The sequence below is a fragment of the Neophocaena asiaeorientalis genome, unplaced genomic scaffold (genome assembly GCF_003031525.2).
Source record: "Neophocaena asiaeorientalis asiaeorientalis breed wild unplaced genomic scaffold, Neophocaena_asiaeorientalis_V1.1 scaffold473, whole genome shotgun sequence".
Lineage (NCBI taxonomy): Eukaryota > Metazoa > Chordata > Mammalia > Artiodactyla > Phocoenidae > Neophocaena > Neophocaena asiaeorientalis.
Genome location: NW_020174935.1, coordinates 1,666,581 through 1,691,208, shown reverse-complemented (window position 1 = coordinate 1,691,208; position 24,628 = coordinate 1,666,581). Strand labels below are relative to the sequence as shown.

The 24,628-nt window shown below is 42.5% G+C and overlaps 1 protein-coding gene across 2 annotated transcripts; it reads left to right on the top strand.

The window, feature by feature from the left end:
• Positions 1–5,519: 5,519 nt before the first annotated feature.
• DDX17 (DEAD-box helicase 17) lies at positions 5,520–22,869 on the top strand. Of its 2 annotated transcripts, none has more exons than XM_024761628.1 (13): positions 5,520–5,895; positions 10,386–10,536; positions 11,259–11,358; positions 12,192–12,325; positions 12,631–12,696; positions 14,105–14,246; positions 14,616–14,776; positions 14,868–15,040; positions 15,385–15,495; positions 15,628–15,689; positions 17,092–17,151; positions 21,143–21,379; positions 22,224–22,869. In XM_024761628.1, the coding sequence occupies exons 1-13, from the start codon at positions 5,846–5,848 to the stop codon at positions 22,727–22,729; spliced, it is 1,953 nt and encodes a 650-aa protein (XP_024617396.1). In that variant the 5' UTR covers positions 5,520–5,845; the 3' UTR covers positions 22,730–22,869. The 2 variants fall into 2 exon arrangements, with proteins under 2 accessions (XP_024617396.1, XP_024617395.1); XM_024761627.1 differs by having other exon boundaries at positions 21,143–21,385.
• The last annotated feature ends 1,759 nt before the right edge of the window (positions 22,870–24,628 follow it).

The following is a 24,628-nucleotide window of genomic DNA, read 5'->3' as shown; positions in this document are numbered from 1 at the left end:
TACAGGAAGCTGTGAAAGTACCCACTGAGGGAGCCACCTTTTCTGGGGTTAACCTGACCTGGTATGGGGCAGGTACAAAGGCCTGTCCGGCACCCTGGACATTCACATTGTCTTGATAGGCACCCTCTACCTTGGGTAGCTCTTGAATGGCTGCATTGTCAACCTCCCCTCTACTCCCTTTCCCAAGTAGTTTCACTCCTTCTTGGCAGAGAGCAAAAAGCCTGTGCTGAACATTACAGTCCCAATTCAATTCACAAGTACTACCAAGGGAGTCAGTTCCCTCATTTCCCAATCTGAGAACTGGTCTTTGCAGCGATTCCAATAGGTAGAGGAGGTAAAGCCATGTGAATCTGCTTACACTGACTCCTCTGAGCAGGAGCCATTTTGAGGGGAAACAACAGGTCTGCATCAACCCCATAAATTCTCAAACATACGTGTCTAGAATTACATATGTATACAAAAGCAAAAGTCCCTTCTTTTGACTCCACCTGATTTCCATCCAGTACCAATAGAACCACCTCCAGATCAAGTAGGGGTGTGTGTGTGTGTGTGTGTGTGTGTGTGTGTGTGTGTGTGTGTGTGTGTGTGTGTGTTAGGGCTTGGTGTCCTTGTTTGGCACAGTCCTTCATCAGAGATAACCCTAATGCTAGTTGGTTTTCCTCCAAGTGTGTGCAAACAATATTTTGCCTTTGTGATCAAAATTATGTAAATACCAGAGCTTCCCTTCTCATTATATAATATCTTAGAGATGCTAGTTGGTGTTTAACTAACCTATTGATGTTTTCACTGTGTTTGTCCTTATGTTCTAATTTTTGGTGCCAGTTTGCTTTTCTTCACACTATTAAGTCTACGTATTTCTAGAATACAATTGACTGTAACATAATTACATCCTTTGGGATCACCTCTCCTCCTTTCCATTTTATTTCTTAGCAGGATGTTGCCAACTTTCCTCTCTGACTCTCAACTCAGCTCTATATCGGATCAACACGTCTATATCTGTCTGGGGAACACAGAGGAACCTATTAAAAAACATGAACACAGCTCTCTAACTCTTGCTCAGCTACTAAGGAGTTTGGTCTCTATTTTAGCATATACCTACTCCCTCCCCTCCAGCCTATGAGAACTGACTTTTGGGGCTGCCCAGTGTCCATTCTTCCATAACAAGGCACAAGATTTCCACTGAGGAACACCCTCGCTTCAGGGTGGTCTTGGTGGGATGTGAACCAGGTGTCAGTCTCCCCAGAGAAGCTGACACCATGTCCTATACAGTGGGGGCAGGCACTGGACCCTCTTCCAGGCTGAGTCCCCGGAGTCTCCAGCTAACCTGTATAGCTTCTACCAGAGGCCCCATGCCCTAGGGTTTGTCTCCATGGCTTGTGCCCTTTCCAAACCAAGGAAATAAGTTCAGAGAGGCCCAGAGATCTACAGATGATGCACAGCCCCTGGGGAGCTCTGGGCACAAAATAAACCCTTTCCCTGGTCGCCCAGTAGGGAGGGAGAGACAGCAGGACCTTTACTGCACACCCTCTGGGTCCTAAAACACAACCAGAGCAAATATCAGCCCTGTTCCTCCAGCGCTGTCTCCTGGGCCCTAAGGCTGTGGGTGAGTTTTAGTTAATGAGCTCGGCCAATTCCCTAATTCATACTAGGTAGTGGCTGACCCCTTCCTCCTGATGAGGACCACACCCCTCCACCTTCCCCTGTATCTCTCTGCCTCCTTCTCAAGAAACAGCACAGTCAGGACTTCCCTGGTGGTCCAGTGGTTAAGACTCTGCACTCCCACTTCGGGGGCATGGGTTCGATCTCTGGTTGAGGAACTGGGATCCCGCATGCCATGTGGCAAAACAAACAAACAAAAAAACATGAATAAGCTCTTCTTATTTTCTTTCCAGAATTTTAACTTATATTTTTACATCAAATGTCTTATTCATCACTTAATTTTATTTCTCTGTGTATTAAAATTTCTTCTGGATTAAGTTATTGTAATTATTCGAACAAAATTAAGCAAAGCAATTTAAACATATTATAACTCTTAATAACTATTAAACAGAAAGTAAAATTTTTAATGGAAATGCATCTTTTAATAAGATAGAAAGAGACTAATGGGGGCATCCCAGGTGGCGCAGTGGTTAAGAATCCGCCTGCCACTGCAAGGGACGCGGGTTCGAGCCCTGGTCCTGGAAGATCCCACATGCCGCGGAGCAACTAAGCCCGTGCACCACAACTACTGAGCCTGCACTCTAGAGCCTGCGAGCCACAACTACTGAGCCTGTGTGCCACAACTACTGAAGCCCGCGAGCCTAGAGCCCGTGCTCCGCAACAAGAGCCTAGAGCCCGTGCTCTCACTGCAATGAGAAGCCTGTGCATCACAAGGAGTAGCCCCCACTCGCCCCCACTCGCTGCAACCAGAGAAGAGCCGGTGTGCCACAACAAAGACCCAACGCAGCCAAAAAATAAATGTAGTAATTTTTTTTTTAAATAGAAAGAGACTAAGAAAAAGTAAATCCTGTATCCATAGAAAAATATTACTTTTGGCAATTTTTTTCTCCCTTTCTATAGCCATTAAGTGCTTAGAAACTTTGATCACATAATTTAGTAGGTAGGAATGGAAAGAGTTTTGTTATGGTAATATCCCTCAATTCTTTGATCTTCTTCCAAGTTATATGGCAAAAATCCAGTAATCTATCTTAAGAAGTTATTTTTAAGGATCTATCAGCTGAAAATTCCACGTGGTCCTCCTTCCATTTTGTTGAAAACCAAGAACCAGAATTCTCCTGATTTGCAAAAGGATATGTTACCAAGTCATTAGAATCATTTACTTTTTTCACATCAATATTAGCATGTCTAATTGTCCTTCTATTTGTCGCCTCTGAGATTTTTACATCCATGACAAAGTCCATAGTAAGATTTTGAGTAGAAGAGAAATATTCTTTTCGTTTGTAATGTGGGAGGGTGCAATTACGGACATATTTCTCAGTCATATCAATTTTAGAAAGGAATATATATGAAAGTTCAATCTGGAAATAGACTTCCTGTAAACTCTGTTCCATTGTGTCCCTTTTACATCATAGTTTGAAGGCAACTGCTTTAGGTGACCTTGTTGACTTAATAACCTCAATATTCTCAACCTCTTGTATCTAAAGTACAATTGACCCTTGAACAACACAGGGGTTAGGGGTGTCCACGCAGTTGAAAAGAGGCCTATAATTTTACAGTTGCCCTTAAATCTGACGTTCCACATCCATGTATTCAACCAACCTCAGATCTTATAGTACTTATTTAGTGAAAGACATCATGGTATAAGTGGACCTGGGCATTTCAAACCCCTGTTCTTCAAGAGTCAACTGTACAATAAGCCAAACTATCAAAGAACCAAGGTGGGTCATACCAAGACAGAAAGCAGAGGCATTGTATTTCACATGTGGGTAAGTTTAATGACTATGCAATCACAGAGTTGTGAACCACTCACAATAACTCCTTCAGGGCTTATACAGCCTAAATCATAGTAGGAATTTAACTGTTGGCCAATTCCTACAAAATTCATCCTTGACTCTTGTTTCTTTCATATCCCACTCATCAAGAAATCGTTGGCTGGATTTTCAATCAGACGATTTCTCCTTTACCCACTGCTATTAACCTCACCAAGCGCCATAATTTCTTGCCTGGATTACTGCACTAGCCTCTTAATTAATCTGCCTGCTTCTGTCCTAGCTCACTCTCAATTTATTCTCTAGACTGCAGTGATAGGGGTCCTTTTATTATGTCTCTGCTTAGAACCTTTCAGAGATTTCCATTTTACTGGAAGGAAAAGATAAAGTTCTTAAAGTGGCCTACAACTCCTTCAAACTCCTTCATAATCTGGCCCTCTCCTGTCTTTTCTCCCTGCTACTCCAGTTACATTCTGCCTCAGGGCCTTTGTACTTACTCTTTCCTCTGTGTTAGCAAGCCTAGCTCCCTCACTTTAGGTCTCTGCTCAAATGTCCCTTGATCAGGAAGGTCTTCCTAGGACATCCTATGTAAAATACTATGTCACAAGTATACTCCCCTCCCCCACAGGCGCTACACTATCCCTTTTCTATGCTTTTAATTTTTATTTAAGTTAGCAACTGCCTGACACTTATTGTCTATCTCCCCACTAGAGTGTAAAATCCACAGGCGCAGGGACTCATTTGTTCATTGCTGTGCCGCAGTGCCTAGCACAGTGCTTGGACCATTAGGTCTTCAACACTTGTCCAATGAATCCATGATTGCCCATCTCATCTATGGTCTAAGACATCTGCACAACCCGTCACGAAACTCCTTTCCTTATGCTACTTTTCTAATAACTTGGGAAGCACTCAGAACAGAGAAGGAGACATCACTCAGCCCCCACAATGAGGGACCTCAAATCTCCTCCCCCTTCACCCATCTGTAGAAATAAGAAAGACGTTCAGTGAGCTGCTCTGCAAGGGCCCTAGCAGCTGACAATCTGTGACGCTATCTGGCCAAGCTTATGAGACTTTAAAGTGCAGCTAGAGAGAGAGAAGGAAGCAGGTAGGGAGAAGGAAGTCATCTTAGAAGGAATTGAGAGAGGAAGGCACCCTAGCCTGGTTAAAAACAGGTACTTATGCCTTCACCTTTTCAGGGCGTCTCCTTCCTTCAGGGTCTCAAGACCACCGCTTTTAAACGTTTTCGTCTCGGGAGGGCACTAGGGGCCTGTCACGGGCCTCCTGAGGCAGCGCCATTTAATGGCGGCCAAGGGGCCTCAGCGTCTACCTTAAGAAGGTCTCCACCCACATTTCGGTTCTTTGTTAGCTAACTGTGCTCAGCCGGGGACAGTGTAAATATTCTGTTCAGAAAATGCACTCCAGTGTGAACCAAGCGTAGCAGAGAGTGATCTAACTCAGCTGGGACGTCGGCGCCTGACCAACTCCCCTAAGAACCGACAAGGGACATCCATCATGGCCGCCGGCGACAGCACAGCGAGAGGCAACTGATAGGAAATGGCGCCGGGGCGCGCGGCCAGACCCGCAAGGCCCAGGGCGGCGGGGCCAGATGGCTGGCAGGACCATCTTGGGGAGCCAGCCAGGGACCCTGAAGACGCTCGTGGGCGTTTGGCACCTGGAGACCCTGAAACTTGACGCCTTCAATATGGAGGACAGTTATTGTCTCTGCAAGGCAACTTACACAAGCAGGCCAGTGTTCCGTCCCGTGTCGGAACCCGGCAAAATCCTCTATTCTCTAAACAGAATGTGTTACGCACACAGCGCATCTTCGCAATAGTGGGCCGGCTAACGACGCAAAGAATGTTACGTCGCTGTCCCCCTCCCCTCCCTACCCCTAGTTCTGGTTCAGGTGGTGCGAGAACTCTACGCCTGATCCGTACTTTGTTTTTTTGCTCCCGACCGCAAAGTGCGCCCGCCTCCGCAACTGACGTAAAATGCTTCCAAGAATACTCGTAGTACTCTGCGAAGCCCGCGAGCTATTCCGCGACGCTGTTTACGTATCGTCTCCGGCGTACGTAGCGTTAAGCTGGAGCCGTCTCAGCGCCGGCCGCCATTTTGTGCAGTCGCTGGGAAGGAAGGAGACGCCTAAACCGCGGCACTGCCGGGTTTGAGCGTAGCCGAACCTACCCACTGCTTCTGTAACCCCGATTCTCTGTGTTTTGCTCCCGTCTCCGACGAGAGAGGCGGCGACGGTGGCGTCTGCGACGGGAGACAGCGCGTCGGAGCGAGAAAGCGCCGCGCCTGCCGCCGCCCCAACAGCGGAGGCGCCGCCGCCATCGGTCGTCACTAGACCGGAGCCGCAGGCCCTCCCGAGCCCGGCCATCCGTGCCCCGCTCCCAGATCTCTATCCATTTGGGACCATGCGCGGAGGCGGCTTTGGGGACCGGGACCGGGATCGTGACCGTGGAGGGTAAGGGGGGAGGAGGAGAGGAAAGGCCTTGTGTGCACGCGGGGCGGGGAGGAGGTTGCTTCCTGAGGAGACCGCACTCTGCGGTCGAGCGGAAGACTTTAGAGCTGACTGCGAGCGTGGGAGCGACGCTCCCAACTGTGGGAGGCGAGGCGACCCGGGACGTAATACCGGTTTAGAGCGCGGGCCTCTGGGTGGGCCTGGGCCCCCGGGTCACTGGTGACCCGGCAGGGGGGGGCGGCGGCTTGGCGACGCCCCAGCCCCTGCTTGCGGACGGTCGTCGTGGCGCGGCCCGGCCTCAGCCCCGCGGGGAGCAGGAGGGGAGGCCTGGCCGCCGACTCAGCCCGGGCCTCCTTCGTTTCCCGGCTTTCGAGCCCGGCCGATTTGAGCAAGTCATTTGATCTCTCCAGGCCTAGTGTTCATCCGTGAAACTCGGATGTTCTTGCTGAGAGAAGAGGATGAGGTCTCCGAGTTCAGCCTGGGAAAATCTTTTACGCGAAATGGCTTCCCTGTTCATGGAACTGGAAACCTGGTTTGAAACTAGAGACTAAGAGGCTGACTGGTAGTCTTTAAAATATTTAAAAATTACCTTTAGTCGTATTTAAAAATAATTCGATGGAAGCACATTGAAACGCAAAGCGATGGGATTACTTGCCCTCTAAATAGTCGTTTGGGGGGAGGGAGTTTTTGGTTTGGTCGTTATTACAGGGTTTTGTTTTTTTTTTAATGTTTCAGTCTTTTTTTTTTTTTTTTCCCTTCTCTAATTGGACTGAAGCATTAACTTCTCGGCCTAGCTTGAAAATTTTTGATGTTGTAATGCCACGGTTATTGGGTTGGAAGTTAACAGGATTAAACCTGGAGTCCTCCCAGATACTGAGATACAAGTCTTAATGTGTCCCCCCCTACACCGTTAAAGGAAAAAGTTGCTTTAGAGATCCGTGTTGACTTACGCTGTTTACTTTTTTGTAATAAAAGTTTTATCTATGCATAAAAAGTTTATGTGACGCCACTTCTTAATATATATATGAGTGTGGGTGACATTGGGCAAGATCCTGAACCTTTGTGAGCCGATTTTCTCATCTGAAGATGGGGATAGTAACTGCCTTTGCATTGTTCTCCAGAATTGAGATGCCGTGTGTAATTGTCTCTCTGTAGTAGGCATTCTGTTAATGCTGTTTTCTCAAACATTTTTGTCTTGTGGTTCAGACACACAAGTACCAGACCTTCTAGTCACAGGCTGTTCAATTATCTCTTAATTTACTAACTAAAAAGGATTGCTTTGACTTTATACCTTGTTATGAAGGAAAATATTTGATTTTAGCATTAAAGTCGGAGGGCTGTAAGTGGAAATGTTTGCTTAGTGTTTCACAGTATAGCTAAATTTAGAAGTGAATTTCAGTACAACCACTTAGGAAAAAGAACTTAATGCTACCTAGTAAAATGAAGATGACCCAGAATTCCTCTCTTAAGCTTTATACCCTAGACTCTTAGGCCTAGAGAAACCCTGTACACATACCCTGGTATCCATGTTTATAACAGGGTTGTTCATGACAGTATTAGGAACAGCTCAAATGTCTGGATAAATTCGTACAATAAGACTGCAGTACAGCAGTGAAAAAGAAAAACTTGTATCAACATGGATGATTCACAAATATAATGTTAAGTAAAACAAGTTATGCTAGAAGAATAACGTATAAGGACACTGACAAATAGGACAAGACCAAAAAACAGCGCAATGGTTAAAATTCGAGGTACTAGTTATGATGGGGATTGTAAACTTGAAATAGGCACATGGAGGCTACCAAGGTACTGATAATGGTGGGTTTTTTTACCGTGGGTGTTTGGTTTAATATCTTACTGTATATATGCTTTAATAATAAAAGTTCATTATTTGAAAAGAGGAAAAAGTGAATTACTGATCCATTCTTAGTTTACCCCACCCATATTGACTCTTTAAGTGTCAGATGACATTAAAAAAGACTTTAGAAATAATTCGTTTCAAACAAAATGGCACTCTTTAATGAGGTCTGTGCCCTGATTCTACCTTTACTATGAAATTTCCTGTGTAATTTGAATTGCTGCTGTTTGTCCTGAACTGAACAGAGCTGAAATGGATTATTGTTTTGAAAGGGGAATGAGTGAGGTAGTGTATGTACACGGACAGTACAAATGTGCATTGTACATTTAAACTACCTTGATTTTGCATGTTAATGTACAAATCTTCAAAACTGGTATTTATTGCAAAGCCAAATTAAACTTAATACTCGGTAAAAACATTAAATGAGCAGCATGGTATGCAGGGGGTTAGGATATGTGCATCTTTAAATGGTGGCACAAATATACTCAAATTCTACAAGAGAAAAGCCTCAAGTTCTGTTCTAGGTCGTTATTTTAAGGTCTGGGTAGCACTGGAATGCAACAGCATCAGCATTGAAATGGCATCTTCTAGGAATCACATAAATTTATATAATTAGGCAGCCAATCTCTGAAGATTAGTCTTGGGTCATTTTTATTCTTTGCAAGACTGACAATCTAGTGACTTGGCTTTTTTATTTGTAGAGTACCTTATTTAAAATTGTGTTAGTTGCTTCACTTGCAAGGGGAGGGGTCAACCCATGTAGTTTTAGGTCTGTTCAGTCTTAAGCCTGAGGGCATATTGAAGGTGTCATAGGTATTGATCAACAGTAGTATAAATGGAATCAGCCAAGTTACGCCTTTTTTTTTTTTTTGCGGTACGTGGGCCTCTCACTGCCGTGGCCTCTCCCGTTGCGGAGCACAGGCTCCGGACGTGCAGGCTCAGCGGCCGTGGCTCACAGGCCCAGCCACTCCGCGGCAGTGGGATCTTCCCGGACCGGGGCACGAACCCCTGTCCCCTGCATCGGCAGGCGGACTCTCAACCACTGCGCCACCAGGGAAGCCCTAAGTTCTGCCTTTTGAATGTAAATATTTAATAGTCCCAGTAAAATTTCCAGCCATCAATCTTTGTGTGTATTTAGAGAAATGTATAGCTGGGTCTTTAAGCCAAAGAATTTAAAGAGCATTTTGAATTCCAGGAAATTGAGGCCCTTTAGGATTGTTAGTACATATACTGCCTGTTGGGTTTTTTGTGTGTGTGTGGTACGCGGGCCTCTCACTGTTGTGACCTCTACTGTTGCGGAGCACAGGCTCCGTATGAGCAGGCTCAGCGGCCATGGCTCATGGGCCCAGCCGTTCCGCGGCATGTGGGATCTTCCCGCACCGGGACACGAACCCGCGTCCCCTGCATTGGCAGGCGGACTCTCAACCACTGCGCCACCAGGGAAGCCCTGCCTGTTGATTATTAAGTGGAACCACTTGCAAGAGGATATGATTGAGTTAGAGTGGAAAAAAATTAAATTCAGTGTATTTTCAGGAGTAAGGAAATGGGATGAAAACATACTGTATATTATTTGTCCATCAGACAACGCCCTGCACCTTAATAGGTTGAAATACAGAAATGAAGACCATCTTAGTGTTGGGATTCTTGTAGGAAAAGTAGAATATCAAGTATGGCCAATGGCCACATTTGTATTACAGTTGAACTTGTCTGTTGTGAAAGATAAAGCAAAAAGATTGATTTTTAAATAGAGATTTAAAGACCTTAAATAAGCCTTATTAATGGTTCTTTTAGCAAATTTATAGTTAATAGTACTATTTGCCTGTGAACAGAAAGGAGAAAGAAGATAAAGGTGGAGATAAAGTGGAAGGAAAGATAATAAATTTTTGCCCTGGCCATTCATTAGCATAAACTAAAGGTGAAGACTAGCCTACCAGTCTTTTAGGGGTCCTAGTAGTTTTCCTTAGCAGATTAGCAGGCAAAAGGAGTGCTCATCACAGTATAAAGGGGTAAGGGGTGCAAGAAGCCGTTCCAAGTATGGAGCCGCTTGAACTGTTTTTCTTCCTGTCCACAATTTTGCCCTAATTTAAACTTTTATGTCCTCACTTACCTACATTTCAGAATATTACAAAGAGTAGAGACTTTTATTCACTTTAATATCTCTAGCACCACTTAAAACAGTACCTGGTACATAGTTGGTACCCAGTAACTATTTGTTAAATGAATACAATTAGGCCAGCTTGTACTGAGTGTTTACTATGCCAGATACTGTTTTAAGCACTTTACAAGTAAATATTTTTTTGGAAGGGGCTGGTAGTATCTTAAGAGTCCCATCTTTTTTTTTCTTTTTTTTTTTTGGCGGTACGCAGGCCTCTCACTGTTGTAGCCTTTCCCGTTGCGGAGCACAGGCTCCGGAGGCGCAGGCTCAGCGGCCCTGGCTCACGGGCCCAGCTGCTCCGCGACACGCGGGATCTTCCCGGACTGGGGCACGAACCCATGTCCCCTGCATCAGCAGGCGGACGCTCAACCACTGCGCCACCAGGGAAGCCCAAGAGTCCCATCTTTTTACATGTTTTTGTGGCACCTAAGGTATTTTGCTTTAAAAACACTAAAAAGCTAAAAATGTTGGTGTTTCTAGGTTTGGAGCAAGAGGTGGTGGTGGCCTTCCCCCGAAGAAGTTTGGTAATCCTGGGGAGCGTTTACGTAAAAAGAAGTGGGATTTGAGTGAGCTCCCCAAGTTTGAGAAGAATTTTTATGTTGAACATCCAGAAGTGGCAAGGCTGACTCCGGTAAGTTTGGGGGGTTTTATTTATTTACCTTTTTTTCATATACAGTAATGAACCAAGTAGGTACGTTAGCCACAGTATACTTATATACAGCCATTGCTGTTATATGTTTTTGTGTTTTGTTTTGTTTTTTGTTATATGTTTTAGTTTAGTGTGGTGGTACTTTCCTTGGTTCATGTTAGGATTGCTGATACAAGAGAAACCAGTAATACCTAATGTATTACTTGGTTCTAATTTGTTGGTTATATTTTCCAACCAATTTGTTATGTGATTTTAGCTGTATATGAGGTGTCATGTCTTTTCATCTATGAAGTAAATTAAAAATTTTAAACATTGGCTTTTACTCCTGTTTGTATTTTTAATCTCATGATTATTTTGGACTTTACGCATGACATGGTAACTTGTTCAGAAGAAAGTGTAAGGAAAGAGCACTTGGTCCTAAGTTCCACATTTTCTCCCTCTTCCTACTTCTGGCCTTGGGCAATTTACTAATCTTTCTGAGTAACTGTTTTCTCATGTGGAAAATGGAACGGTTGCTAACCTGCTTCATTGACTCAGAGTTGGATGAAGCTGAACACATATGAAAGCACTATAAGAAGTGTTATACATATTTTCCAATGTAATTGTGGATTTAGTGGTAATTGTTCTGCTGTATTGGAACATAAAGTTTTGCATGTTTAGAATAACTTGTTTACTGATTTGTCTTACTTTGTTGTCTTACATAGTATGAGGTTGATGAACTACGCCGAAAGAAAGAGATTACAGTGAGAGGAGGCGATGTTTGTCCTAAACCTGTGTTTGCCTTCCATCATGCTAACTTCCCACGTAAGTGTTTTTCAATCCAGTATCTTAATTGTTAATTTAGCTTGAACAGTCAGTGTGGTCATAGATTATTTAAAGGTTTTGACCCAGGCTCAGGATTTTGTTGAAAAGATAAGTAGAAACCTTTCACAAAGGTTTTTGGGGTTTTTTGTTTGTGTGTGTGTGTTTGTGGTTTTGGGTTTTTGTTTTATTTTTATTATTTATTTTGCGGTATGCGGCCTCTCACTGCAGTGGCCTCTCCCGTTGCGGAGCACAGGCTCTGGACACGCAGGCTCAGCGGCCATGGCTCAGGGGCCCAGCCGCTCCACGGCATGTGGGATGTTCCCGGACCGGGGCACAAACCCGCGTCCGCTGCATCGGCAGGCGGACTCTGAACCACTGCGCCATCAGGGAAGCCTTGTTTTGTTTTATTTTTAATGCTCATGTGTTCTCTGCTTAGAACTTTTTGGGTTTTTTGCTTTTTTCCCCCATCTTTCCCTGGGATTTTGCCTCTACTTTTTAGAAAACAGCAAAATGAAATTGCTTTCTAGCTGGTTAAAATTTGAATTAGATAAACAATAAGTGACTACCATGTACCATGGTAGTCATTACCATGTTAAATACTTCAGAGCAGTGGTTTTCAAGTTTTCGAGGGTAAGGGTAGATGGCTGTGGCAGTAGCCTTCTTGAGAAGTAGTAAGTAACAGGTCAAAGATTCAGTACTGAAGAACAAAACAATACTTGGAGAGATGTAAAGCTGGGTAAATCCTCCCTTCAATGAGCTTAACAGTTTTTTAAATTTCTTTTGGCTGTGGGTCCTTAGTTTTACTTAAAGTAGTAATATCGATTTTCGTACAGAATACGTAATGGATGTGTTGATGGATCAGCACTTCACAGAACCAACTCCAATTCAGTGCCAGGGATTTCCCTTGGCTCTTAGTGGCCGGGATATGGTGGGCATTGCTCAGACTGGCTCTGGGAAGACATTGGCGGTATGTACCAGCAAGGGAAGATTTTTAATATTGTGGTAACTTATTTTGCTATTGTAAATACTCCATATGTTCTCAATTCTTGAAATTCTAATTCAGATAGGGATAATATTTCAGCTTTTTTAGCTATCTGAAATATGTGGAAGCATTTTGTGTTCAAATATACATTGCACATGTGTGTAACAGTTGTGAGTTCTGTTTTCCCTTTCCTAGTTACTTAGGCATTATCAATTACTGTGATAATTTAGAACAATTGATATAATGGCTTAGTTTTGGTATAACACTGTCCTTCTTTCCCCCCACCCCAGTATTTGCTGCCTGCTATTGTTCATATTAACCACCAGCCTTACTTGGAAAGAGGAGATGGCCCAATTGTAAGTGTTTCAGTTTGTTTACACTTCTAAGAATGACTACAACTTAATGATTATTGTGTTTCAGGCACTGTGCTTTACATATGTTCTCAGATTTCATCCTCAGCCCTACCTTCTGTATCCGGAAGAGAGATTATGTCTATCTTACTGATAAATTTTAGACACAATGCAATTAAATGACTTGCCCAGGGTCATATAGGAATTAAATGGCTGAGCTTGAATTTGAACTACTTGTACTTTTAACAGTTATGCCCATTACCTTCATTTAGAGGCATTTACTCTGCATTAAATTCAAGTGCAATTCTTAATTGCTCATTGATGCTATGAGGGATAAAAAAGTATGAAATGAGATCCTTGCCCTGTGGCTGAGTCGGGTTTGGGATGTGTATTCTCTGTGGTTCAGTGATGCGTCTGTAAATGTTTACAGAGCAGCGTGATTTTCTTGTTTGATCATTTTCATTTATGCTATTTACTGTAAGATTTCAGTAGTGGTCTTCAGACATTTTGAATGTACATTCTTAACTTTTTTTCAATAGAGCTTGCACGCACCGTATATGTTTATGAATACGTTGTTACAGTATGTCTCAGTGTATTCACAACAAGAAATAATGCATTACCTTTCATTAACATAATATGTAACGCATCCCATGTGGCTAATAGAGTCAGCTTTATTGTCATCAGTTAATGTCTAACGGGTCAGTACACCGAGTGAGAGTCATTGTTAACAGTATGTATGATACCTGTTTCAAAGTGTCTTAATTTTGTATTTTTTGGCCAACTTCTTGTCACGTTGTGTATAAGTCATCCTTGTTTTTGCCTAATGTGCCTGGCTAAGAGCTTAAACTTGATGTCAGAACAGTGTCGGCTTTGCTCATTTCCTGTTCATCTGTTTCTTTTTTTTTCTTTAATTGGGGTACAGTTGATTTACAATGCTGTGTTAGTTTCTACTGTACAGCGAAGTGGAGTTCCCTGTGCTACACAGCAGGTTCTCATTAGTTATCTATTTTATACATATTAGTGTATATATGTCAATCCCAATCTCCCAGTTTGTTTCTAATATTTAATCCATGGTTTTGCAGGAATATTTTATAGCTACTTACTCATTTTGTGAGTTGTTTAGTTAAAACTAGGTAATATAGTCTGTAAATCTACTTACATAACACACATAACGGTAATGAATCATGTGTCAAAAGTCAACCATCATACCACATGCCAAGTATTAGTTCTCATAATTTTTGCCACACTCCAGTGCACTGTCTTAGACCCCCTGCCTTCCCAACTCCTCACCCCATCACATACTTGAAAGTACCAAATTAAACAATAGAGAATTAAATAACCTTTTTGTACTTTTCTTTTCCTCCTAAAACTTGGGATAGGTGTCTCAAGTGATTTGTTTGTTTGTTTGTTTTAGTGTCTAGTTCTGGCTCCTACCAGAGAGCTTGCCCAGCAGGTACAGCAGGTGGCTGATGACTATGGCAAATGTTCTAGATTGAAGAGCACTTGCATTTATGGAGGTGCTCCTAAAGGTCCCCAGATTCGAGACTTGGAGAGAGGTAATTTTAAAAATGAGTGTTTAAGAATTATTAGTTTCTCTCATTTTATCAATTTCTGTAAATGAAATTGAAGAAAACAGTGGATTCTGGTTGGTGGGGGGAGATCAGTATTTCAGCAGCTTAGCAGTTCTCAAATATGGTTAAAATGCTATTTTAGGGAAGTTCAGTGTGACTAGACTTAAACTTTGTCGAGGTTCGGATGATTATACATAAATTTTTGTTACATCATGCTTTTCCAGGCACTGTGTTAAAACTTAGTGCTCTGTAGCACTGAGTACAACCACCAGAGTTGGTGCTTCTAAGTTTGCTGAGGCTTGAACAGTGTGTAAAGAATTCTTAGTTGGATAGATCTTTGGATTTGTTTTACAGGTGTCGAGATCTGTATAGCTACTCCTGGCCGCCTGATAGATTTCCTGGAGTCAGGAAAGACAAATCTTCGCCGATGTACTTACCTTGTACTGGATGAGGCTGACAGAATGCTTGACATGGGCTTTGAACCCCAGATTCGTAAAATTGTTGACCAAATCAGGGTGTGTAAAGCTGATAATTCGTTGTCTTGTACCCTTTGCCTGTAGTAGTTACTTAATCTAAAAGAAAGCCTTTCCATTCCTTTCCGGATAGCCTGATAGGCAGACATTAATGTGGAGTGCAACCTGGCCAAAAGAAGTAAGACAGCTTGCAGAGGATTTCCTTCGTGATTACACCCAGATCAACGTAGGCAATCTGGAGTTGAGTGCCAACCACAACATCCTCCAGATTGTGGATGTCTGCATGGAAAGTGAAAAAGACCACAAGTATGAAAGATTTCACTGTTTTGATGATGCTGATAAACCTTTCCTAATAATCCTCCAAAACTAAAGTGTTAATAGAAGCCAGTATTTTTTAGGCTTGAAAACATTAAAAGCATTGCTAGCTTTCCAACAATCCATTCTTTATATTATTCATCAGAGCTTGTGGTTAAAGGCAAGGATTCTGGATCCTTGGATTTGAATCCCAGTTCTGATAATTACCAGCTATAGAGAAAGTAATTTGAAAAGAAAGTACTAAAGCTTTGGAGGGTTGATAATGCAAACATAGCTTCTGCGTGATGTGTAGGGGGTCTTCTCTGGATGACTGAATTGTTTGGTCTTGTTTTCAGGTTGATCCAACTCATGGAGGAAATAATGGCTGAAAAGGAAAATAAGACAATAATATTTGTAGAGACGAAAAGACGCTGTGATGACCTCACTCGAAGGATGCGCAGAGATGGGTGAGTGCAGCACTGAGGTAATTAATTTGCCTCAGATTTTATAGTTCAGTAGGAATTTCTAAATTGGTGTTGTGAATGTTGTATAATATTTCAGCAATGCCAAACATGTACTTTGCTCTTTTCTTCTGACAGTTGGCCAGCTATGTGTATCCATGGAGACAAGAGTCAACCAGAAAGAGATTGGGTACTTAATGGTGAGTTCAAAACTAAGCATTGTTCTTACACTCTGTTTCAGGGATTGGCACACTTTCTGTAAAGAGCCAGGTAGCAAATATTTTCGGCTTTGCAGACTGTATAGTGTTTTGTGTCACAACTGTTAAACTCTGCTGTTGTAGCACAAAAATGGCCATAGGCATTATGTAAAGAGACAGCCTGGCTGTGTTCCAACAAAACTTTATTTGCAAAAATAGGCATTGTGCCAGATTTGACCCAAAGACCAGGGTTTGCCTAGCTCTGCTCTAGTTAATTGAATATTGGGGGCATTTTTGTCATCACCATACTTCAAGGTCATTAGTGCTGGCTCTTTACACCACTTTTTCACCACTTAGACCACCCTTTATCTAATGAGGTCTTGTCTTTATAGATATGTACACCAGCCTGAAAGCTCCCCACATCCCATACTTGTGGGCTTTTAATGGAGGCTTCATCACGTTAACTCAGTCTCCCTCTCCTCTCCAGAGTGGGGCTCAAAGTTCCAAGCTTCTCTGATCATGGCTTGGTCTTTCTGGTGAACAGCGTCCATCCAGGAGCTATTCTGGAGCTCATCAAGTGTCTTTTCACTAGAACAAAGATTCCTGTCTTGTTCTTGTTTAGGAACTCTTGTTCAGGGGCCAGGGTCAAAGACTTAAGTATTAGAATAAAAGATTCTCCTAGCATCCCTGTTTTACAAGGGTTTTAGGAGCTCTGTGCCAGGAACTGAGGGCAGAGACCAGTATATATATTCTGTTATTTCACAGGGCAAAGTTAATGGTTTCTCCTTTCTTTCACTATCCCCGTTTTTTTTTTTTTTTTTTTTTGGCGGTACGCTGGCCTCTTACTGCTGTGGCCTCTCCCGTTGCGGAGCGCAGGCTCAGCGGCCATGGCTTACGGGCCCAGCGGCACGTGGGATCCTCCCAGACTGGGGCACGAACCCGTGTCCCCTGCATCGGCAGGTGGACTCTTAACCACTGCGCCACCAGGGAAGCCCCATTCCACATCCTTTAAACTTCCTCCCTTTTCATACCCCCTCCCGCACCCCCACTTTTGGTGTTGTTTTATTTGGGAGACAACTTTGCTGTCATAATCTAAGGGAAGAAAATTTCCAGCTCATGTTAATTCTGTTACACATTGCCACACCATTTTAATGGTACTTCATTATTAGAGGTAAATTTTTTGATCTATTGCTCCTCTGCTAAAGGTGAGTATAATAAATATTTTCAAAAGAATTACTATTATCTTTAAATTTAAAATAGCTTGGCGTGTTCTTACAGAAGTTTTAATATGATAGGGTAAGAAGGCCAGGTAGCTGGGAATGTTTATTTGGTCATTTTTTAAGATATATCACGGTGTAGCCTTATTTTTATAACTTGCTTTCATGGTACTATCCTTGTTTTGCAGAGTTCCGTTCTGGAAAGGCTCCCATTCTCATTGCCACAGATGTAGCCTCCCGTGGGCTAGGTTTGTATAGATAGGTGTCTCTGTCAATGGTATATGTATCTTTTGGTTAAAAGATTTGCTTGTCTTTTCACATTAGAGTTGCATATACGTGTGTTTAGATAAATATTTAAAAGAGAAGAATTACATACAAAGTACGTGATTCCCCTTCCCCCCATGATTTTTTTTAACCTTGGTGGGTTTTTTGTTTGTTTTGGGGGGTTTTTTTCCTTTTATTTTCAAAGTCTCTTCCTGCTCCTAACAAACAGGCTTTGGTCTGCAGCAAGGCCTAGGCATGACTGTTTAAACCGGTAGAGGGAGAGGAGACGTTCATTTGCACAGCTCAACTTCTTCCTGGTTTTATTCTATATTCTGGGTGAATAAAATGAGCCCAATTGAACCTAGCTATTAGAAGCTAGTTTCTTCAGTTATTTTTTTCCCCTTTACCAGTCTATCTGCGGATGTCCAATTCCATAAGTGCTAATATATTCTTGGGATTTAGTAAATCTATAGATATGATATCTTTCAGCAATTAAATCTGCGTTGCCCAATTTAATTTACTGAAGTAAAACTATCATGAGCACTCAGTTATCCCCTCCTCCCACCCATACTCATATCATCGATGCGCTGTCTTCCGATTGAAGAACTTAATTTGAAGTTGATGTTCTGGAGTTTTCAACCCATTACGATTTAAGGTATTCAGAGATATTTTGTGGTACTTTAGCCCATTATTCTGAGAAAAACAGGTGTAACAAAACTTATTATATTTTTAAAAATGATAGAGTATTTCTGTCACAAAGATATTTTTAAATTATTGACAGATACTAATTTCTTGCCCAGGAAGGCGAGAAGCACCATATTCCCTTATGATATTCAACATAAAGAGAGCAAGTATTCCAACTGGAATACAAAAGTAATGAAGGCTTTTTAAACATTGCACTCATCATTCCCTCCTTCAGAGGTGGTGACTTGCAGCCATGACTGAAAAATTGTCTCTGCCCTCTGAGGTCATGTCTGGATCTGTGCGGTTAGAACTTGGACCTGTTGGGAGAAGAGGCTGAGGCCTGAAAGCAGTTTACATAAAAGCTTTCAGTGATGGTGGTTTTTAAACAGGCTTGCTATGTGCTGGTAGCTTCTTTGTGCATCTTGCCTAGACAATTTAAAATATTTGTTCCATGTCCCCCTGCATTTCTAAACCAAATCAATTGGCTGCCATTAGAATAACTTATAGACTCTTCGTCCCACCCCCACTCATCCAAGAGAGGGGAGAGGGAAGGTATCTGAGTCTGTTTCTTGTTACTCAGCATCAGTGCTTGTTTGGGCCCCTTTGTTTGCTGCCTTGTAAAAATCAAAAGGAAGGGGAAAACCCACCAAAATGGCAGAATGCTGACCAAGGTCCTACAAGATCCTGGAAAGTGAAGGCTTCTACCTCATTAGACAGGGGTGCAATTTTCAGCTGAGTCACCAGGCCTTTTTTCACTTCCTGTCGAGCGATGGCCTCTTAAATGTTCCCTTCAGGTAAGTTCTTCGATTCCCATAATTTTATAATAGTCATCCTCCGGAAACCACTGTTTATTCCCTTTCCAGTGGGATATTTTTTATTTTTCCTTTTTTTGTTTAAACTACACACTGTTAAACTAAAAGTATTGAATTTATTTTGTTTTGTTTTTTAACAGAAGCTTTGATAGCAGCTGCAGATCACTCAGTACATGGCCGAGGCAAATCTACATTGGCCCGAAGCAGCTCTAGATGAGCCTATTGACTAGTCTCAGCCCCTCCCAATTAGTGATTGGAGATTCAGGCCATGTCATAGGGCTTGTCAGACGAAAAGTTCTTACCCTGGGCAGCTGGCCAAAACATTAACTTTTTGATTTCTTACCCTGCAACAGCATCTTCTCTAAAGACACCAAGGTAATACTGTGACAGCGCACAAATAACATCAGGGCAGGCTAGACTAGACCGGAGAGAAACAAATTCTGCGCTTGCTCTTATGTGCCCTCAGCCAGCTCTATCTGTGCACACGCAAGACACCTTTCTAGTGTGAAGAACTTGCTCTATGTCTGCCCACTATTGAACCCTTCCAGAAGTATTCCCAAGTGTTGATAGCTGAACTGTTGACTCCAGTCCCCAGTGCTTTCTGCTAGGAAAGCACACATCTGTGCATCCAGTGCAGTAATTCAACCTGCTCTGCTGCCTGTGGTCATACACAGTGGGAGTGAGTAAGGAGCATTATCCTAGCCCTGAAGATGTGGTCATGGAGCATAATTCCCCATTCCCCCCGTCTCACATCCATCCTGGCCCTGGAAATTTTTGTTTTCCCTTTGTTACCCCAACGACCCTAGCCGGAGACTCACGCTGCCCCCTGTGATAAGTGCCTTCTCGTCTTTCTGGTGTGATTTCAGGACTTTAGGGGTCAGTAAAGACTGAGGAGCCTTTATTGTAATAAGAAACAGACATAATGCCCTTTTCTTCACAGGCCCTTTAACAACAGCTGAATTTTTTTTTTTTTTAAATCATCTCCCCTTTCCCCCTGAAATTAATCCAGTCTGGGCAATAGATGCAGTCTGACCCTTTGGATGTAACTTACATTTTTTTTATTAATTATTTTTTTCTACAATCACCCCAATTATCCTTGGGGGAGGCGTTGGAGGACCTGAAATTTTTACCCGAACCCAGGTTCTCCGGCGCTTGGCAACCAAATGGGGCTACAGAGAAGCATCTAAGCCAGTTCACAGAGCGAGCGTGTGTGGGGACTTCTCACTGCCACGGACCCTTGATGCATGCTCCCCGCGCTCCAGTGGTCCCGTGTCAGAAGGCGGAGTTTTCGAAAGGAGGCCGCCAAAAATAAAAGGCAAAGAGACGGGATCGGCTGCAGCGGTTTCCCAAAGGAGGAGGGAGTGTGCATCGGTCTGGTAACAAACAGAGAATGTTTTTTAATTATTTATATCACAAAAATCTGTGTTTTATCTAGGATATTTTCTGAATATTCTTTGTAAAATGCAGATTTTTTCCACAAAACATTAGGATTCTTTGTTATATTCTTAAATTTGTTTGTTTAAGTAGGTAAAAATATACATTTAGCTGAAAGCATTACACTAACATTTACATACTTGAAGCTTTAGGAGGTTATTCAATCCAGTTCCCAGCAGTGGACAGAACATTAAACTTGTGTCTCAAGGTTTCATGGTTTTTCCCACACTCTTTGGCTGTTAATTTTCCAGGTTACATAGACAATCTTTGATAATTGAAGCAAGGACTGAGTTGAAGTAACCTTGAGTTGAGAAAAAAACCTCATTTGGCAGAGCTGGGCTTGGTAGTACAGTGAAATTTTAGTGTAATGTGCTCTTGTGGTAATTGAAAGAGGAAAGGTAATTTGGATATTTCTGCAAAGGAAAATAAGTGTGTATTTAACTTTGGCTCTGATCAGTTTTGTTTTTTTTTTAAATATAAGCAAAAAATTTTTAATCTAAATATCTTAATTAAGTCTCCATGGAAATGTAGTAATAAAGTATATGAAGTTTTTGTTTTTGTTTTTGTTTTGTTTTCTTTTCATTTTGCTCTGTGACTGGTTTAAAGGTAAGTTTGTTATATTACTGGTAGATTTTGCCAGGCTTCTCCCAACAGAGTAGAAGTGATTTGGCCTTGTAGCTTAATGATGGTACCACTTTCTACATTCCAGTTTTGAAAAGGATGGAACTGGAATTTGGTACAACTCCTGTCAGTATATTGCTTAAGATACAGAAGAGGCAGGAGTTTGGATGGTTGAATGGGATTTCCTTAGGATTTTACAGCTGATAAGGATGCTGCTTCCTCTGCATGTCTCAAGCATCATTAATCCTCTTTTACTCTGTTGGGATGAGTCTTTTTTTGTTCCTGTTCAGAGTGGTTACTAACTTAATCTTCTCTCCTCTTGCTGTCATCTGCATTCGTGCTTCCCACCTGTTGTTGGCATGTCCTTTACCTTCTCTTTCCCTGCCACATCAACCTACACACTGACTCGTCATTGGCTTTGAAGATGTGGAAGATGTCAAGTTTGTGATCAACTATGACTATCCAAACAGTTCAGAGGATTATGTGCACCGTATTGGCCGAACAGCCCGTAGCACCAACAAGGGCACCGCCTATACCTTCTTCACCCCAGGGAACCTAAAGCAGGCCAGAGAGTTGATCAAAGTGCTGGAAGAGGCTAATCAGGCTATCAATCCAAAACTGATGCAGCTGGTGGACCACAGAGGAGGCGGCGGAGGAGGGGGTAAGGGTAAGTCCTGGAGTTTTCCAGGTACTGCCAAGGTATCATTTTTGTGTGTTCATTGTGTCTTGTTTCTTTAAGCCAGTGAAGGTTAATGTATGTTGCTTAATAATTTTTCATAATCTCTTCTAAGTAAGACAATATGAAGTTTGGGAGCCTGTCATAGCCTTAGTAGTGTGTTAGGTTTTTGGTTTTCCATATGGAGAAATCAGTAATTTTATACCATTTCATGGTAGTAGAGACAGGCATAGTTACTGGATCTGAATTGGACAGTTGCAAAATATAGTAGGATCTGGGTTTCCTGCCTACAAGTTTGATAGGTTTGATAGGATGTTTTCCCCCCACTTGCTGTATGTTGAAGCTTTACATCAGAATTCCCTTCGAGGTTTTTAAAATGCAGTTGTTGTTGTTTTTAAGTGGGTTTGGAATTGAACTAGAAACCTAAACTTTTCCCCTAAAACTTGTGAGATGATTCTGATGCAGTTAGGTGTGCAAAGCAACGTTTGAGAACCAGTGTGCACTAGTAGAGGATCCCTTTGTGGTCGTATGAACTTAGCTGCATGCCTTTTTTGGTTATTTAAACCTCCTTACCATTTTTCTTACATTTTGAAGAGTCTGTTTCTTGGTAATCCTCAAATAAAGAAAGGGCCTAAAAGGTGAGAAGTTGAATATCCTTTAATAATGTTCACCGTTCTTTTGAGTATAAAGTGCTGATTTGGAAACTGGCCTAGCGCTTAATTAAAGATCAAGAAAGAATATTGAATACTTTTGTACTGAGTAGCATTTTTACATAGGGTTATGTTTGGATCATATATGTAGTATTGAAAATTCCTTGTGTCCTCATCAGGAGGTCGTTCTCGATACCGGACCACTTCTTCAGCCAACAATCCCAATCTGATGTATCAGGATGAGTGTGACCGGAGGCTTCGAGGGGTCAAAGATGGTGGCCGGAGAGACTCTGCAAGCTATCGGGATCGTGGTGAAACCGATAGAGCCGGTTATGCTAACGGTAGTGGCTATGGAAGTCCAAATTCTGCCTTTGGAGCACAAGCAGGCCAATACACCTATGGTCAAGGCACCTATGGGGCAGCTGCTTATGGCACAAGTGGTTACACAGCCCAAGAATATGGTGCTGGCACTTATGGGGCCAGTAGCACCACCTCAACTGGGAGAAGTTCACAGAGCTCTAGCCAGCAGTTTAGTGGGATGGGCCGGTCTGGGCAGCAGCCACAGCCACTGATGTCACAACAGTTTGCACAGCCTCCGGGAGCTACCAATATGATAGGTTACATGGGGCAGACTGCCTACCAGTACCCACCCCCTCCTCCTCCCCCTCCTCCTTCACGTAAATGAAGCCACTCAGGTGGTAGTGACTTGTGCAGACTTAACTACATTTAAAGGAACGCTATCTTTTCCTTTTTTTCTTCTTCCCTTTTTCTTTCTTTTTCTTTTTAAATTTTTTTTCCCAACCATTGTGATTTGTCTTTCATGCAGATTAGTTAGAATTCACTGCCAGGTTTTTTCTGCCTGCCAAAATGATCCAGTCTGTAATAACAGATTTTGTAAAAGTATATATATATGTATAGCCGACTGGAAGAGATTTTTCCCCCCAGCTTCTTGCATGTCGAGGATGTTTGAGCTATTTTTCATCTTTAAAAGAAAAAGTAAGGTGTTAGGCCCTTTTGTGGGAGCCCATTTTTTGTTGTCCTGAGTTGCGGTCGGGGGGGTGGGGGGAGGGTAGAGGGTTGAATTCTGCAGAAGACGACGGCATCTGTGCTTTAAATTGCTCTCGTTACTGGAATAGAAAACCAAGAGGGAGTTCCCTGCACATTTTCTGTAATGCTTTTTAATGTTTTTCAAGCTGGGACAGGGTTCCTCAGGCCTGATGAGTTTTTAAGACAGTGCTTTGCCATTGTCATTTTGGCTGATTGCTTGTTAAGTGCATTTGACAGTTTTTTAAAAAATTCCTAATTGGCTTTGTCTCCCTTACACTCTGCCCTCCCCCTTCCCAATTACTGAAAAATAACCATTTTAGTTGTCAGGTTAGAAATTAAATTGCTGAGTCTTGAGTTTAAGTGTATCCTTTAAATTAAAAACCCCAAATGTTTATTGTCATGGTTAAATGTAGCATCTCCGCATCTGGGTGGAAGCTGCATATTTTTCTTCCCCATATTACCAGGGACCATCTGTGAAATTCATTTTCCAACCAGACAGCTGCTGTGAGCAGAATGAACATAAATGCTCATTGGAAATTTATGAACCAGTTAAATATGCATTCACCTGCAGAGTGAGAACCACGTTTAATTATAAACAGTATACTCCATGGGCAGGTTTTCTTTTTAAACTCAGTATTTGTAGAGCTAGAGTAAAAGCAACCCTTTGCCAGCTACTCAGCCCTTTTGGCCAAGTTATCTTGAAGGGTCTTAAGGGTTTATTAAGAACTCTTACTCTCTTCATACTCCCGTTCTCTGCAGTGCTTTGTAACAGCTTTTGGGTGCAGATTTTCCTCAGCATCCTTTTGCACTCAGCTTTTTACAGGTAGGTAGTGGACTAAAGTCCAAGGCCTTTTACTTTTCCTCCACCTGAAAGGTAGGTGAGATTGTCCCCTTCATAGTAATGCCATCCGTTTTACTGAGACTTCATGTAGCAGATGGGCCTGGAAAGAGTTTTCTGCTCTTGTGTTCACTGTGACAGGACAGGGACATCAGACAGCCTCAGAAATCTCTTCGTATCTCGTGTGGGGCTTAATTTTTCAATACTGTTGTTGATATTGTTCATTGACAGTGTAGTTAGAGGGGGGAGCCTCCGCTGCATTCTTTGGCTTAGGCCTGAGATTGCTTGCTGGTTTGTAAGATCAAAATATCTAAATACTTGAGGTTTTTGTTTTCCTCTTAAAATTCTTCAGGGAGAGAGAAGGGATTGTTTCTGAGGGGTACTGAAAGTGTGGTTGAATGTGCGACATACAGGTAGGTTGTCAGCATAAGCTGAAATGTATGCATGTGAGAACTTTGATATCCCCCCCACCCCACCCCCCCACTTTCTTCTTTCTTAACTTCTTTTTCTCTTCCTTATAGAAGTTGAGGCTGAGGGAGGATGGTAGGCACAGGAAAAACATGGCAACACCGCTCTGTGCTTTCAAACCAAAGCATCCCCCCCCCCCAAAAAAAAACATTGTCCCCCCCCCCCCAAAAAAAAAGTCTTAAGCACTGATTAGTCCATCATAGGCATTTTTTTTCTACACCAAAATTCTGG

Coding starts and splice junctions, on each gene's coding strand:
- DDX17 (XM_024761627.1), top strand. CDS start 5,846: ATGCGCGGAGGCGGCTTTGGGGACCGGGACCGGGATCGTGACCGTGGA. Junction 10,537..11,258: donor AAGTGGCAAGGCTGACTCCG/GTAAGTTTGGGG, acceptor TGTCTTACATAG/TATGAGGTTGATGAACTACG. Junction 15,690..17,091: donor AAGAGATTGGGTACTTAATG/GTGAGTTCAAAA, acceptor CTTGTTTTGCAG/AGTTCCGTTCTGGAAAGGCT.